The sequence below is a fragment of the Armigeres subalbatus genome, chromosome 3 (genome assembly GCF_024139115.2).
Source record: "Armigeres subalbatus isolate Guangzhou_Male chromosome 3, GZ_Asu_2, whole genome shotgun sequence".
Taxonomy (NCBI): Eukaryota; Metazoa; Arthropoda; class Insecta; order Diptera; family Culicidae; genus Armigeres; species Armigeres subalbatus.
In genome coordinates this window covers 373,554,107-373,571,214 of record NC_085141.1, presented here as the reverse complement: position 1 = coordinate 373,571,214, position 17,108 = coordinate 373,554,107, and the positions used below count along the sequence as shown (strand labels likewise).

At 37.7% G+C, this 17,108-nt stretch overlaps 1 protein-coding gene and 1 long non-coding RNA gene across 3 annotated transcripts; both read right to left on the bottom strand.

Moving 5' to 3' along the window:
* Positions 1-2,389: 2,389 nt before the first annotated feature.
* Positions 2,390-4,270, bottom strand: LOC134222885 (uncharacterized). Its single transcript, XM_062702029.1, has one exon. It carries the CDS (start codon positions 4,268-4,270, stop codon positions 2,390-2,392), a length of 1,881 nt encoding a protein of 626 aa, XP_062558013.1.
* Positions 4,271-4,614: 344 nt separating this feature from the next.
* Positions 4,615-10,954, bottom strand: LOC134226498 (uncharacterized). Of its 2 annotated transcripts, none has more exons than XR_009983489.1 (5): positions 10,474-10,954; positions 10,256-10,403; positions 9,830-10,185; positions 4,839-4,972; positions 4,615-4,781 (listed from the first exon to the last, which is right to left on the bottom strand). It is a non-coding gene; the product is annotated as an uncharacterized LOC134226498 (long non-coding RNA). The 2 variants fall into 2 exon arrangements; XR_009983490.1 differs by having other exon boundaries at positions 10,097-10,185.
* Between the last annotated feature and the right edge of the window lie 6,154 nt (positions 10,955-17,108).

The window sequence follows — 17,108 nt, the reverse complement described above, 5'->3', positions numbered from 1 at the left end:
AGGCAGCAACCACTCAGAACAGGTGGTGCTCCGCGCCTTCTGTCGAACGGAAGTAGAAAATACCGCCAGAAGTATCTAATCTTCCTGAAATCAGCAGAAGAAGTCAATGTTTACGTTTGCGACTTTCGCCCTTATGAAACAACAATGTCGAATTTATTTTGTTTATTTACACCAACGAGCGCTACCTCATCGGCCGAAAAATATAAATACAGTAAAGAGGTACTAGAGCAATTACACCGCGTTAGGAATAAGGGTGGCCAGACCGACCGATTTCGGAAATCCTATACACTGAAAATAATGTAAACGCTCGATCCAAGAATCCTTGCACTTGAATCACAAAGTAGGTCCACTGTTGGATTCCAAACGTGTACAGTCGGGATTCGCTGGTTGGGATTTTAATACTTGGGTCACTTTTTAGTTGGGCCTCCGCTGGTTGGGCCATGGCCCAACTAAAAAGCAACCGTACGTCAAAATTCAATGTAAACACGGAAAACGGGATTGGGCGTCACTGGACATCATTTGTGATGTTCAAGTCGAAATACACGTGTTCAAATGGCTGTCAGTTGGCCCAACTAAAAAACCGAATTCGTTAGTTGGGCCGAGGTCGTGGCCCAACCAGCGAATCGCGACTGTATTTCTCCAAATTGAACTTTTTCACCCTTTGAGTTCAACAGCTAAAACACTTGAGAACTCAATTTCGAGTCACTCTACGACATCAAGTGGGTTGATTATTCTATTACAACCGATAGGCGCTTTGATGTTGCATGAAGAAGAAGAAGCAGAAAGATGATAATCGAAAAAATCTCCACGGGAAATCTTACGAAGAAGTTTTTAAAACTCTTCTCAAAAATTCTAAAAGCAATTTAGGGTAAAATACCCAATAGTGGACCCCCTAGTAGCGAAGTTTTGCTCTTCCTGACATAAGGAGTAGAAATTTTCAACATATTAATTCTGATTGATGTCTAATAACAAGCTATGCATCCCATCTTCACGATACATAAATAAAACACCTGTTGGAATAGGTAAAAACAATCTTCCAGCAGCTTCTGGTAATTGCAGCTCAAAGCTGAAAAAAGGATTTTTATTCATAAGTATAGGTTCACGGATACAAATTTCATCCATTTGCTTCAAAAATATACATGTTTATTTCCAAAATGGTAATATGTTTGAATCAAACACATTTATTTTTAAAACCAAATTAAATCTCTGTTTGTTTTATACATACACTAGTGGGCAGCCCCTCGCTCGCTCTTGCAAAAGTAAACAAAAACTCGAGTTCGGATCGGATCCGATCGGAAGTCAACAGAGGAGCAGGAGCAAGAGTGAATCGTATGTTTTCTTGCTTCCAAATTGATGATAAGGATGTTTTTTAGGTACAGAAAGGTAAGTAAATAAAATATGAATGTTTGGAATTGTGAAATCTGGTAGTCAAATGCTACCAGAATATGAAAATTGGTAGAATTGATAAGAAAATATTATGAGCGGTCGAACCAAAACAATAATATCCATGTTTGCTTCAAACATTTAGCTGGTTGAAACAACTTGAAACGCACATTTGATTCAGAAAAAAGTTTTCGTTCGCTTCAAATGCAACAATATGTTTGATCCAAACATATTTATGTTTGATGCCAAAACAAACTGAATTTATGTTTGGATTTACCTAGAATATGTTTGTTTTTAACGTAGTTTTTTCTGCGTGTTATAAATGATTATAGGCTGGCTTAATGGTTTATTACATTTGGTATTTCCTAGACCTGTTTCTCCCTTCTAATCGTACGATCGACCCCTGTTACGCCTAATCTCTCCTACGAACCGTTACAAGCTGGTCAGCTAACTGGGAAACTAGTGAAAATTCGCTCCACCCGTTGTCCACGTGGAACTCTACCTTCCAGGTAATAAAGGAAAAAAAATGTAATTTAGAGATCTTTCTTGATTCAATTACGCACTTATGTTTACTTATTCGCGCGTTTCAACGATGTAGAAAAGATAAGTAACTGGTTAATACTATATCTTGCGCATTAAATAGAAAACGCTATTTTCTTTCACGGGTTGCTAACTGCTAATTTCTGGAAATTCTCAACTAATTGATAATTTAAACTCTTCTTCTTCTGAGTCTCAAACGCCGAGGTACAGCTGTCAGTATCGGATGCCTCATCGATCAAACGATGATCGACACGTCCGCGGTGTCAGTGCTGCCCGAACATTCCCCGCCCCGTGGATCTGGGAGGGGTTTCCTCTGATCCTCGCCGGATTCACCATCCCTAGTCATTTCTATAACCGCCAGCTTCACTACTGGTCTTTTCAGTCAACCGGTGGCTGTTCGGACGACGGCTTGTCGTACTCGACCGTCTCCTCCTTCCATCACTTCTTCTACTCTGCCGCGAACTCATCATGATCGTCGGTTGCCTTCTGCCACATATACTAGATCTCCTACCTTCATATGTTTCGCCTCTTCGAACCACTTCGATCTCTTGTTCACTGTTGGGAAATATTCTTTTAGCCATCGCTCCCATGCTATACGGGACAGGAACTGCGAACGCTTATAGCTGCTTCTCAACGCTTCAGCTAAGTCTACTGGCTCTCTCATCTCCTCGTGTGTCCTAGCAGATTCTCCAAAAAGAAGGTGGTTCGGCGTGAGTGCCTCACACTCGTTCGGTCCCTGCGGCATGTAGGTAAGCGGTCGAGCATTAATGATGTCGACGGTTTCCGCAAGCACTGTGAGTAGGATTTCATCGTTGAGTTTGTGCCCATCCTCCAACGCTTGCATCGTCTCTTTCACGCTACGAACCATTCTCTCCCATACGCCCCCCATGTGAGGCGCAGCGGGGGGGTTGAAGGACCATTTTGTCCGCGCGTCCGTGAAGGTTTCGCCACACTTGTCGTTAATCATCTTGATCTGCTCCTTCAATTTTCGGTTGGCGCCCACGAAATTGGTGCCGTTGTCAGTGAAGATCTCCACTGGAGAGCCCCATTTGCAGGTGAATCTTCGGATTGCCATGATGCACGAGTCGGTCGTCAAACTATACGCCAGTTCCAGATGAATAGCCCGCACAACAAGGCAGGTGAATACGACGATATACCGCTTCTCTCTACGCCGTCCCACAGTGACTTCCAGAGGACCCAGATAGTCTATTCCGACGTAACTAAACGGCTTCAAGTACGGCGTCAGTCGTTGCTTGGGAAGTGGTGCCATGCGCGGAGACTGCGGCCTGCACTTGGCTACTTTACATCTCCGGCAATTTCTCGAAATTCTGTCCACAGTAGTACGTAAGCAGGGGATGTAATAACGTTGTCGTAACTCGTTCACTACGGTCTCCTTGTTAGCGTGTCCGAACTGTCCATGGTAATGTTCGATTAGACGTTGCGTTATCGGATGATCTATTGGTAGGATGATGGGGAAACGGGTGTCGAAAGCTGCGTAAGCGGCGTTCGCTGTTCTGCCTTCCATTCGGATAACGCCGTGTTCGTCCACAAAGGGTGTTAACTTGTACAGAGAGCTTGATTTTTCTACGTTGAGGAGCTCTTCCGTTGGTTTGTTCCAATTGTTCAGCAACACTCGCATTTCGTCGGGATAGGACTCACTTTGAGCAGCGCGCCACAAGAACATTTCCGCCTTCACATACTCCTGTTGGCATAGCGGTATCAACTTCGCAGGTATCGGCTTGATGAGCAGTTTCTCCTGGGCAGCCGTTGCCCTAATTGTTTCTATCGGATGACCCTGCAGGCGACGTCTACAGTTAGAGATGAAGCGATGGACGAATGCAATCGTTCGCACTAATACATTCCATTTCGAGATTCGGCCAGCGTCCACAAGATTCTTGGGTATAGCAACACGGTGCAACAGCACGTGACTTCTGAGTTCTTCGTTGGTTTCTGCTGGATGTCGCTGTTCCGGCCATTCTCTTTCCAGGTGATACAGGAACGAAGGGCCATTCAACCATCTGCCGCTAGAGCTCGGTTCTGTGTCTTTAGTCCACTTGGTCAAGCAGTCTGCCACGTTCTCTTTCGATGGTACCCATCGCCAGTTTTCCAGTTCCGACAGCGTCAGTATCTCTCCAACTCTGTGTGCAACGTATTGTTTGTATCTCCGGTGTTCGGAACGTATCCAGGCAAGAACGGTGCTGGAATCAGTCCACAAGAACTTCTGGTCGATCTTCAGCGTATGGCTTTCGCAAACACTATTCATCAACCGCGCGCCTATGAGTGCCCCCTGTAGTTCCAATCGTGGAATAGATTGGTATTTCAGAGGCGCTACCTTGCTCTTGGCCATGACCAACGAACACCGAATTTGTCCTTCACGCAGAAAAAACTCTTGTAAATACAATAATATTTCATGTAAATTCAACAAGAATTTTACATTGTTTTGGCGGTAATAAGAAATATTATTATTTCAACAATCCAGTATTGTTGTTTGAAAAGAAGCTTCGAAAGCTTTTATTTTACGAAGCTTCCAAAGCGTTTCAATGTATTATATGAAAACAATAATACTTTTATTAATTCAAAAAGAGCTTTTCGTTTGATTCAAAGAGACATTTTTTATTGTTTTAATAAACAATTCAGATTGAAATTAAACCCATTGCATTATTGATTTTACATTAGAATATTTTTATTTATTTTTCTGCTAAAAATGATCTGCCTTAATACAATCTGATCATCAATGTTGTTTTATTAAACCATTTGCCCTGCATGTTGTCGCTTTGGTTTAGTCTTAGCGTTCCTCCTCCCCCGCATGTTGGACTCCGTTCTAAATTCCGGTATGTTGGCACCATCTAACCCAGGATCTGAAATACATTAGTGCTATATTTTATGCTTGTTTAATGGAAAAATGTGATATTTACCTAATTTAGGAATGAATCGTTCACATTCTGATGTTGGACGTTGAACAAAGTTTCGTTGTCGTGGAGTCTACGATACTTCCACCTTAAACAGCAGACGAGATGCGGTGCCTTAGTTTCAACCAAAATGATGAATTCTGGAAATAATATGTTTAGAATGGTTTAGGTCATAGAAACATAAATACAAACCTCTCTTGGTGGGAACAGTACAGTCGGGATTCGCTGGTTGGGATTTTAATACTTGGGTCACTTTTTAGTTGGGCCTCCGCTGGTTGGGCCATGGCCCAACTAAAAAGCAACCGTACGTCAAAATTCAATGTAAACACGGAAAACGGGATTGGGCGTCACTGGACATCATTTGTGATGTTCAAGTCGAAATACACGTGTTCAAATGGCTGTCAGTTGGCCCAACTAAAAAACCGAATTCGTTAGTTGGGCCGAGGTCGTGGCCCAACCAGCGAATCGCGACTGTAGTCGATTTTTGTTCAACTTTCAAATAAAAAAACTTTTGGAGTTTTTGCTGGATTGTGGCGATATTTCGGTTTGTTCACCCAAAACAAGCCAAACGATTCCAAACACCTCATTTGATTAATGCAAAAATGTATGACTTTTCATCTCAAACACTATTTCTATTTACACACGCAACGTAATACACAATGTAAGTCAACAATAAATATTCCTAATTAATAAATTATAATAATTCGCATGCTTCATCCGAAACCTTTGATAAATTCAAACTGGTGCATTTTGATATAAAAAAATAATTGAGTCCTTTTCCAAAGATTGGCTCGGGGTTACGTAGCGACAATAAGCTTTTTGGAAAAGCTTACTTTTGACGTAAACTTGTGATAGATTCAAATTGATTTATTGTTGAAACAATAAGAGAAAATTATTGTTTCTATTATAACTGTTTTGAAAACAGTATTGTTGAAACAACAATTATTATGAGTTGAAATTAATTGAACAAGTCTTATAAATATAATTATAATAGACGTATAAACAATAATACATTGTTATTTAAGAATAACAAGCATAATTTTAGATTCAATACAATCATATTTCTGTCCGTGTTTCTCGACTATTCCGAAGTAAGCAGCACATCCAAATCCATTGCATCTGCTTGCATCTGTGAACACGTGTAGCTGCAGAAGTAGCACCTCGGGATCTTCAGTTGGTATGCCATTGGGAGCAGCCCAGTCCATTGCTGCCATTTTCTAAATACTTCATCCGGTATGTCTTCATCCCACGCCATTCCTGAACGCCACATGTCCTGAATCAGCATTCGTCCGTGTATGATGAGTGGTGCCAGTAGCCCCAATGGGTCAAAGAGACTCATAATACAGCGCAGTGCTATTCGTTTGGTTGGCCGACGGTTTTCACATACGTACGGAGTCAATTCTTCCTGCCAGTTGTCGGAGAACAGGAAGCAGTCGTTGATCGGATCCCAGAGCATACCAAGGACGCGTTCTCGATCCTCGCTCTGATCGCTAGACAGCGGCCGCAGTGATTGTTTGGGGGTTTCTCCCAGACTGTGCAGCACTTCAACACTATTGCTGACCCAGTTGCGCATGTTGAATCCAGCTTGCGAATGGATGAACTTCACTTGTTGAGCTCGTTCAGCTGCTTCTTGAGCCGTATCCGCGCTGTCGAAGTAATCGTCCATGTAGGTTTTCTGCTTTATAGCTTCTGCTGCTACCGGAAATTTCTCAGCAAACTCGTCGGCGTTACGGTGCATCACGTACTGCGCGGAACATGGAGAGCATGTTGCTCCAAAGGTACACGTAAAAAAATTTAATGTTGTTTATTTTTAATAATTCTTATACTTTTTTGCCAAAGCAGGCGCTTAATGACATGTATAAGAAAAAACTTATACATCGCATTAGTCACATACATTCGGAAACTTATACTTTTCATTAACTTATGAATGATATTAGCTTTTTGATATGGGATCATTCATTAGATGGCATAATGAAGAGTATAAGTATTTTCGAATGGTTTTTTGCCATAACATATAAGGTTATTTTTTTACGTGTAGCGACCGTCATCAGGTAGGTTTCCGGAGGTCGACTGGGGTCAAAACGAAACAGGAAACGTTGCGAATGCATGTCTGCAGGGATCATTCTAAGCTGGTGAAACATCTTCCAAATCCAACGCGCCGTTCCCGGAACTTACAGATCACATGTAACAACTGAACTAGTAAGTCCGGCCCCTTTAGTAGCAGGGAATTAAGTGACACGCCATTTACTTGTGCCGCTGCGTCCCACACCAGTCGCTTCTTTTCGGGCTTCTTCGGATGCGATACCACGTTGAGAGGAAGGTACCATATCCTATTAGGATCAGCCACAGCTAGTTCTTCTTCAGTTGCCATGTGTGCATAGTCTTTTTCGATGTATTCTTGGATCTGCTGGTGCACGTTGTCTCGCAGGTCTGGATCTCTTGCCAACTTCGCTTCGAGGCTTTTCATCCTCCTCAACGCCATCGGTAGACTATTTGGGAGCCGTACATCGTCTTTCTTCCACAACAATCCAGTGACAAATCTACAATCCTTTCGCGATGTAGTTTGCTCCAGTAACGCTCGAGCTCGCTTCACCTCAGCTGACTCTGGTAGCATAACACATGCCCCAATGTCTTCGAGAACGAATCGCTGACGTATTATTTCGTTAAGCTCCCGATCTCCATCGTACCTGCGTACGTGCCCTACAAAACGATTGGTCTCTGAGTTCATTTCGCAAGGTCCATACAATGTCCACCCGAGAACACTTCGTACTGCTATAGGCTCGCCAGGTTGACCAATGCGATTCTCCAATGGTACGAAGAGCTCCAAGTTCTGCAGCCCGATCAGTACTTTCGGTTCAGCGTCCACATATGAGAGTATTGGTAGATCATGAAGGTGTGTTAACCTTTCTGCCATTTCGTGGAATGGCAAGCTCTGTTTAGGCAGGCTTAGGGCATTCACGGTATGTGCCGATGACAATTTGAAGCGTTCGGTTTCTCCTCGTCCCGAAATCATCAAGTCGATCCGCTGCGATGACTTTTCTTTGCGAACCACATTTGATGTCCACTAACTCCAATGGTTCAGGCACTCCCACGACTCCGAGCTTGTGTGCAACGCTAACTTCTACCAAGGTAAAAGAAGATCCTTCATCCAGAAATCCATACGTGTCATAGCTTCGATCACCGTAGTACAATGTGATCGGCACTATACGGAATAACACAGGTCTACGCACACTGGTGTGCGCTTGAACTTGCGCTCTGGTGGCAGGACTCGATTGAATTGGATGCAGTAGGGAGTGGTGTCGCTGACGACAATCTCCAACATTGCAGTGGAATCGCGACTTACATCTCTGATTGCCGTGATCATACAGGCAGACTCCGCACAGCTTGTACTGCTCGACTGCTTTCAGGCGTGATTCCAATGGCATCTGCTTAAATCCATCGCAGTTGCGTACGCGGTGATCGACCTTGCCACATATCGGACAGGGTTTCCTAATGACGGAGTCTTTTGAGTTGTATCCCGTATCGCCATGGGTGTAGACAAGTCCTTTTTTTGGTGGTTTTCCTCTCTCAGACTGGAGTGTATCCTTTCTCGGTGCTACCAGCACGGTTACCTTGCTTGCGTCAACCACCAGGTTGTCCATGAACTCACCAAACTCCTTCAGGGATGGCTCTTCGTACGCTCTCTTCCATCGCAGCCAGTCCAGTTTGATTGATGCCGGCAACTTTTCCACCAGCTCCTCCAAAAGAGTCGGATTAGCAAGGTGGCTTCGTAGATTGGCAGCCTCAAGGTGGTCACATAACTGTTGGACAGCCATGCCGAAGTTAATCAACGTATCGAGTCGTTCTGGTTTCGGTGCTTCTAGGCGACGAACTTTTCCCAACAGATTCTTCACCAGCAATTCCGGTCGTCCGTATAACCGCCGCAGAGTCTCCATAATCGATGGGACGCTATTCGGGAACATAAGCTTCGTTATCACAGCTTCCCTCGCCGGACCCTTCAAGGATTCCTGGAGTCTGACAATATTTTCTACATGAGAAAATCCACACGCAGCATTTGCACTCACAAAACTGCTATAAAATATTGGCCATTCTTTCGGCTCTCCTGAAAATGTCGGAAGCCTTTTTGGCCACACTTGCCTCGCGGTTAATTGACTCGCAGTAGGATTAATTACACGATCAATTTGTTCCTGATAGTTTCGTAGAACGTTCGTCCCTCTTCCGTTCCTTACTTGACCGCGAAATGGATCGGCTTGTCTGTTTGGATTTACATCACCGTCCGATAAGTGCGATCGTCCATCTTGAGGGTGTTGTTCTTCTTCTTGAGGGTTTAATGGGGTTTCTCCACCGTCACTGTCCTGTTCTTGCTGGTCTATCCAGACTTGCACCTTTGACCTCCCACTCTGGTAACTAATTTGCGAATGTTGGTCGTCCTCGACTAGTTGCTCCTCTAAACCGTATTTTTCCTCTAAGTATTGCTCTTCTGCCTTGAGTGCTTTAGCTTTGACGGTCAACTCCTTTTCTTCCAAAGCCTTTTCCTTCTCGAGCAGTTCCCGTTCCTTTTTCAGGCGATTTTGTTCCTCCTTCAGCCTTCTCTGCTCCAACGAACGTTTCTCCTCCAATCGCTGTAGCGATAGCATCGCTCGAGCTCGGGAGCTAGTTGTGTTGGCTTTCGCAGATAATGCACGGGAACTCACTGCTTTCTGTATTTCGGGATGCTTTTTCGGGGTCGAGGCTTGTTCTGTCGGCTTCAGTAAATCTTCAGTCGCTTTGCCATTTTTTACACGATCACTGGCTTTCGTAGCTTTCCGAATGGTTCTGGTGGTGGTTTTACCTGCAGTTCGCTCTGGGACTTCCAGCTTTTGACAACCAGTGACCGTAATTCCAGCGTCCGACACACGATCACTCTGTTCGCTGACCTTTATAGCTTTCGGAATGGCTCCGGTGGTGGGTTTACCTGCAGTTTGCTCTGGGACTTCCAGCTGTTTACCACCACTTACCGTGATTCCAGCGTCCGACTTTACTGACAATTTTCGGCTACCCTTTTTCGCTCCTACTTGCAACGCAGCTTCTTTTGTTTTTAATTTCGTGGCCGCAGATGCAACTGGCATTAGCGGGGTACAATTCGCACAAATCCACGACCGCTTTTCAACTCCCGGCGATACTCCAGCACAACTAAGATGGAACCATGTTTCGCAGCTTTCGCATTTGACCATCTTCGCCTCGGCGGAATTGGGTCGATCGCATGCCCCACAATCGTAGCTTACCGTTGTTTCGTTCATCGGAGCAAATCTTTGAGATTGTTGGAATAGGTAAAAACAATCTTCCAGCAGCTTCTGGTAATTGCAGCTCAAAGCTGAAAAAAGGATTTTTATTCATTAAGTATAGGTTATAAATGATTATAGGCTGGCTTAATGGTTTATTACATTTGGTATTTCCTAGACCTGTTTCTCCCTTCTAATCGTACGATCGACCCCTGTTACGCCTAATCTCTCCGACGAACCGTTACAAGCTGGTCAGCTAACTGGGAAACTAGTGAAATTCGCTCCACCCGTTGTCCACGTGGAACTCTACCTTCCAGGTAATAAAGGAAAAAAATGTAATTTAGAGATCTTTCTTGATTCAATTACGCACTTATGTTTACTTATTCGCGCGTTTCAACGATGTAGAAAAGATAAGTAAGGTGCCGTCAGACGTTGCAAGCAAATCACTCGCAACGAGCATTTTGCTCGCAGAAAGTGACAACTGTCAAAAATTTGCCTGTCTGACTACACTGAAAGTGATTGCATGCAAACAAATGACAACTCGTAAGCAAACGCTTGCTTGCAATGTGTGACTGCTAAGCGTTAAAAATTTTCAACTCGCAGAAACGAAATCGCGCTTGCTAGTGCAGCACTAGCAAATTTTTCGCTCGCAAAAGTGAAAACGTTTTCAGGTGGCAGTGTTGCATTGCAAAAATAGGAATGAAATTAGATTTTGTGGCCGAAAAACAAGTTTTTCGTTTTTGTTTATATTTGCATGAGAGTAAATCAGACATTTGCTTAAAGTAAAAAACTGCTACGTGTGACTGCAATTGCGAGTGCTCTCAGAAATCATTCGCTCGCACGAGTGATTTGCTTGCAACGTCTGACGGAGCCTTAACTGGTTAATACTATATCTTGCGCATTAAATAGAAAACGCTATTTTCTTTCACGGGTTGCTAGCTGAGACGAGACCTGCAAAGAGGAAAAAATGTAACTTCAGCTGCTGCCAGTCAACTGCTGTCACGAACTGTCAGGTGCAACCAGCAGATTTTTGAGTGAAAGTATTGGTATCCCAAATAAAATATTCCACATCATTTTTGTTTTACCAAGACTTTTTTACTTTAACGAGTATTCCAAACCTTCCGTTTAGCTTGTTAATAATCAGTAATAAACCTGTGTTTTGTTCCCGGTATAAAAATCCTTAGGGAACGTCCACAAATTACGTAACGCTTATAGGGGGGAGGGGGGGTTGAGTGAAGTGTGACGATCCATACAAAATTTCTAGATGCTTCATACAAAAAGTGTGACATAGGGGGGAGGGGGGGTTGAAAAAGTCCAATTTTTGCGTTACGTAATTAATGGATGTTCCCTTATGAAAATGAATTAACTATTTCGTGAATTGGATTCACTTTTATTGTGCTCAGAAGGGTCCACCTGGGGCTTAGGTGAAACAGTCAAGTAAACAGTTGAAACTCGATGGTCAACTGTGATGAAAAGAAGAACAAGTGTCAAAACAAGAGAAAAGAAGCAGCGTCTTTGCAGGTCTCGTCTCAGGTTGCTAGCTGCTAATTTCTGGAAATTCTCAACTAGGATTAACGTATGGATTGTGAGAAAAATCCAATTTCAATAGCGGCTATAATTCGATTTTCTACTGAATTTATAATAACTAATCGATTACTCTCGATTCCTCTCGATTAATGAATCGATTAATCGTTTGGTAATAATCAGCCGGATGACACACAGCTATGCTTCTGGCTCCAGCATAAAATTCACGTTATTATTTTGCTGTGGGCGTTATTTTCTGATACAATATTGTTATCAAATATTCAAATATGTTTTGCACCGTACTAACCGTGTTGTGTTGAATGAGTGTCTTATTACAATTAAATTGAAAATCGAATACATTTTTCACGGCACGGAATACGCGGCACATAACGATATTCTCAATCCAGTTGAAACCCGAAATTGGGTGCTAGCGAAGTTGGATTTTTCTCACAATCCGTACGTTAAACTAGAGGCCTGAATAGGAGAAACGCGGATAGAAAATATAACTCTGCCAACACTGCATTCAATCTTCTTCATCAAAGAACAACACATGAAAAGGAAGAAATGGTTTATGTAGAAAAAATCTCACAATCCGCTATTATATGTATCCACATCACATAACAATGGAATCCAATAAACAATGGAATTTCATTTCATAATCTATAAATGACTTGCATATATTATTGCAAACTAGTGTAAAATACATTAAATTTTGTTTATTTAAAAATGGCATAAAATCGAATTTGGCCGTTTGCAGTATTTGAGCCAACATTTTGGCTGCTTGACAGGTCTCCTGCTCGATTGGCTGCTGTTTTTTGACGGTTCGATTGGCGGCACATACCTATCCGCGTTTCTCTTATTAAGGCCTCTAGTTAAACCTAACTTCGGAAGTGGTGCGCTGAATAGCGCTTCGCGATACGAAAACAGCGCACCACTTCCGAAGTTAGGTTTAACGTACCGATTGTGAGAAAAATCCAACTTCGCTATCCCCCAATTCCGGTTTTCAACTGGATTGAGAATAATAGTAATACATTCATTCAAATCGCTTAACAACAATTACTCCATCACAGAAAATTAAGCCCCAAACGCAATACAACGGAACGGCGACGGAAACGGAAAATTAGACAGTTAGCCCATATATTTTCTGTCAAATTTGCCGTTTCCGTTGCCGTTCCGTTGTATTGCGTTTGGGGCTTAGTCCTGAAATGATGTTTTTGTTTACTAATTTTGAATTGTCAGTGGGGCCCACCGCGCGCTAACCCCAGAGATGTTATACTAAGGACACACCTGTGGTACTTGTACCATGGTACAAGAGGACAAGAAAATTATTCCAAGACTACCCAGCAACCAATATGTTCGATGTTAGACACTGGTTAGGGTATGTTAGTTATGCTACGGTTCAAAAACATAACCATTTTTATGATTTTATGCTGATTCTCAATTTTTTTTCAATTTTGACAGTTCTTTCATTTTTCTTTGCCGGTCGGCATCTGACTATCTGAGCGCTAAAATCAAAATGGAGTTATTGTCAGATTTTCTAGATATGATACACTGCGCGGCGTTTGTAATGTTCCCAAATGGGTACTTGCACAAAACTTCACGCGGCGAATGACTGTCGAAAGGTACGGCCGCGACAAACGATACACCGCAATGCTATTCATCCATAAGAATCAAGTAAACGGGGTGCAGAAAGCGCGGCGGTACCTTTCATGAAAGGTTCGCCGCGTGCAATTTTGAGAAAATCAGGCAATAGTTTTCGAGTGTTTGTTTCTCGCGGTTCCCGTGCGTTCCTCAGAACAATTCAATTTGTCTTATTGCCAATGGCTTTTTCAATTCAGCCATCGAAGTGTGGTCTCTGTCGCCTATCAAGTTGCGAGAGATGAAAACAGCGGACCTCTTGAGGGAAGTTAATCTCGATGCCGACGATGTGCTGATACGGATACTGGAAACGAGTCGGATGTTACACGGCCACAGTGGTCCCGTGTATCGCACTGCATTCTTGCCGGACCGCACCGTGCTTCTGTCATGTTCGGAGGACTGTACCGTTCGTCTGTGGTTGCTGCATACCTGGACTTGCGTGGTGGTGAAGGTCATCAGTTCCCTATTTGGGACGTTCGCCTCTCGCCTTACGGACATTATTTTCTCAGTTGCTCGCATGGCAAAACCACCCGACTGTGGTCCACGGATTCCCACCAGCCACTGAGAATCTTTGTGGGGCACCTATCCGACGTTGATGTGTGCATTTTCCATCCGAAATCAATCTACGTAGCTACCGGGTGAGTAGAAATCTTTTGATTGCTTTATTGGACATTCTAACTATGAAAACGTTGTTTAGACACCGGCGTTTTCATTTGCGGTCGCTGTCTGGCCTTCGGTTCGGATGATTGTCGTGTTCTGGTTTGGGACCTAGCCAATGATCATCTAATCGCGGCTCTCTGCGGTCACTCGGCGCACACTCTGCTTCAGCTGTAATGGAACCTTGCTGGCTACCGGCGGACTTTTATAAATTGTGCGAAGATATCAGCGTAAGTTTGGAGAGTGTCGAGAAGGCACTGAAAAAGCCGATTAATTATACCTAAGTATACATATTTGTTGACGGGAAATCGAAATCCCTGGCTGGCTGAGGAAGGAGAATAAAACTGCTGGGCAAACAGGAAGAATTCACATCCATTCCGGTAAGTGGTGGCTTTGTGTGAATTGATTGAAGTGGATTGAAATCAGGCATTAATCTTATCCACACTGCCTGTAATCGCATTTCTGTCCCATATTTGCTGGGTTTCCTATTCATATGGGACAGATATGCAATTACAGGCACACTTAGCAATTTTCTGTGATTTTCTCCATGATTTCGTCTAATATTTAATCCTGGGAATCTTCCGTAAATTTTATCCGGGTTGACAGTGGATTTTTTTTGTGTTTTAATTACATGGTATGTTGTCACAAGCTGGAATTCTTTTATATTTTCTAGGTTACGCTGTTTGGAACCTGAGAAACCACGATTCTGCCAACGAGTTGACTGACGAAAAAACAGTACCGGAAGTTGGATACACCCTAGATACACAGGAAAGTTTCAGTTTAGTTAGGAGTTTTATTGTTGGATGGGAAGGATCTCAGGTCGTTGGACAGAGGCCTTCCTACACGTCTTAAAATGCAATGTATGATCCAACCACACATTGGCACAGTTTCAGTTGCACAAAACAGTTCTTAACGGAGCCAATGCAAGGATTTTGCACTGGCTGAAGATGACTTGTAGCATCTCGTTCCCTAGATGTTTATTTAGTTTTAATTCAATTCAATAGATATAACTTTGATTTAATTTTAGTCTAATTTTAATTTAATTTTAATTTAATTTTAATTTAATTTTAATTTAATTTTAATTTAATTTTAATTTAATTTTAATTTAATTTTAATTTAATTTTAATTTAATTTTAATTTAATTTTAATTTAATTTTAATTTAATTTTAAGTTAATTTTAATTTAATTTTAAGTTAATTTTAATTTAATTTTAATTTAATTTTAATTTAATTTTAATTTAATTTTAATTTAATTTTAATTTAATTTTAATTTAATTTTAATTTAATTTTAATTTAATTTTAATTTAATTTTAATTTAATTTTAATTTAATTTTAATTTAATTTTAATTTAATTTTAACTTAATTTTAATTTAATTTTAATTTAATTTTAATTTAATTTTAATTTAATTTTAATTTAATTTTAATTTAATTTTAATTTAATTTTAATTTAATTTTAATTTAATTTTAATTTAATTTTAATTTAATTTTAATTTAATTTTAATTTAATTTTAATTTAATTTTAATTTAATTTTAATTTAATTTTAATTTAATTTTAATTTAATTTTAATTTAATTTTAATTTAATTTTAATTTAATTTTAATTTAATTTTAATTTAATTTTAATTTAATTTTAATTTAATTTTAATTTAATTTTAATTTAATTTTAATTTAATTTTAATTTAATTTTAATTTAATTTTAATTTAATTTTAATTTAATTTTAATTTAATTTTAATTTAATTTTAATTTAATTTTAATTTAATTTTAATTTAATTTTAATTTAATTTTAATTTAATTTTAATTTAATTTTAATTTAATTTTAATTTAATTTTAATTTAATTTTAATTTAATTTTAATTTAATTTTAATTTAATTTTAATTTAATTTTAATTTAATTTTAATTTAATTTTAATTTAATTTTAATTTAATTTTAATTTAATTTTAATTTAATTTTAATTTAATTTTAATTTAATTTAATTTTAATTTAATTTTAATTTAATTTTAATTTAATTTTAATTTAATTTTAATTTAATTTTAATTTAATTTTAATTTAATTTTAATTTAATTTTAATTTAATTTTAATTTAATTTTAATTTAATTTTAATTTAATTTTAATTTAATTTTAATTTAATTTTAATTTAATTTTAATTTAATTTTAATTTAATTTTAATTTAATTTTAATTTAATTTTAATTTAATTTTAATTTAATTTTAATTTAATTTTAATTTAATTTTAATTTAATTTTAATTTAATTTTAATTTAATTTCTTAATTTTAATTTAATTTTAATTCAATTTTAATTTAATTTTGATTTAATTTTAATTTAATTTAATTTTAATTTAATTTTAATTTAATTTTAATTTAATTTTAATTTAATTTTAATTTAATTTTAATTTAATTTTAATTTAATTTTAATTTAATTTTAATTTAATTTTAATTTAATTTTAATTTAATTTTAATTTAATTTTAATTTAATTTTAATTTAATTTTAATTTAATTTTAATTTAATTTTAATTTAATTTTAATTTAATTTTAATTTAATTTTAATTTAATTTTAATTTAATTTTAATTTAATTTTAATTTAATTTTAATTTAATTTTAATTTAATTTTAATTTAATTTTAATTTAATTTTAATTTAATTTTAATTTAATTTTAATTTAATTTTAATTTAATTTAATTTAATTTTAATTTAATTTTAATTTAATTTTAATTTAATTTTAATTTAATTTTAATTTAATTTTAATTTAATTTAATTTAATTTTAATTTAATTTTAATTTAATTTTAATTTAATTTTAATTTAATTTTAATTTAATTTTAATTTAATTTTAATTTAATTTTAATTTAATTTTAATTTAATTTTAATTTAATTTTAATTTAATTTTAATTTAATTTTAATTTAATTTTAATTTAATTTTAATTTAATTTTAATTTAATTTTAATTTAATTTTAATTTAATTTTAATTTAATTTTAATTTAATTTTAATTTAATTTTAATTTAATTTTAATTTAATTTTAATTTAATTTTAATTTAATTTTAATTTAATTTTAATTTAATTTTAATTTAATTTTAATTTAATTTTAATTTAATTTTAATTTAATTTTAATTTAATTTTAATTTAATTTTAATTTAATTTTAATTTAATTTTAATTTAATTTTAATTTAATTTTAATTTAATTTTAATTTAATTTTAATTTAATTT

What these genes read in the sequence shown, in the direction of transcription:
- LOC134222885 (XM_062702029.1), bottom strand. Translation starts at nt 4,270, where the DNA reads ATGGCCAAGAGCAAGGTAGCGCCTCTGAAATACCAATCTATTCCACGA.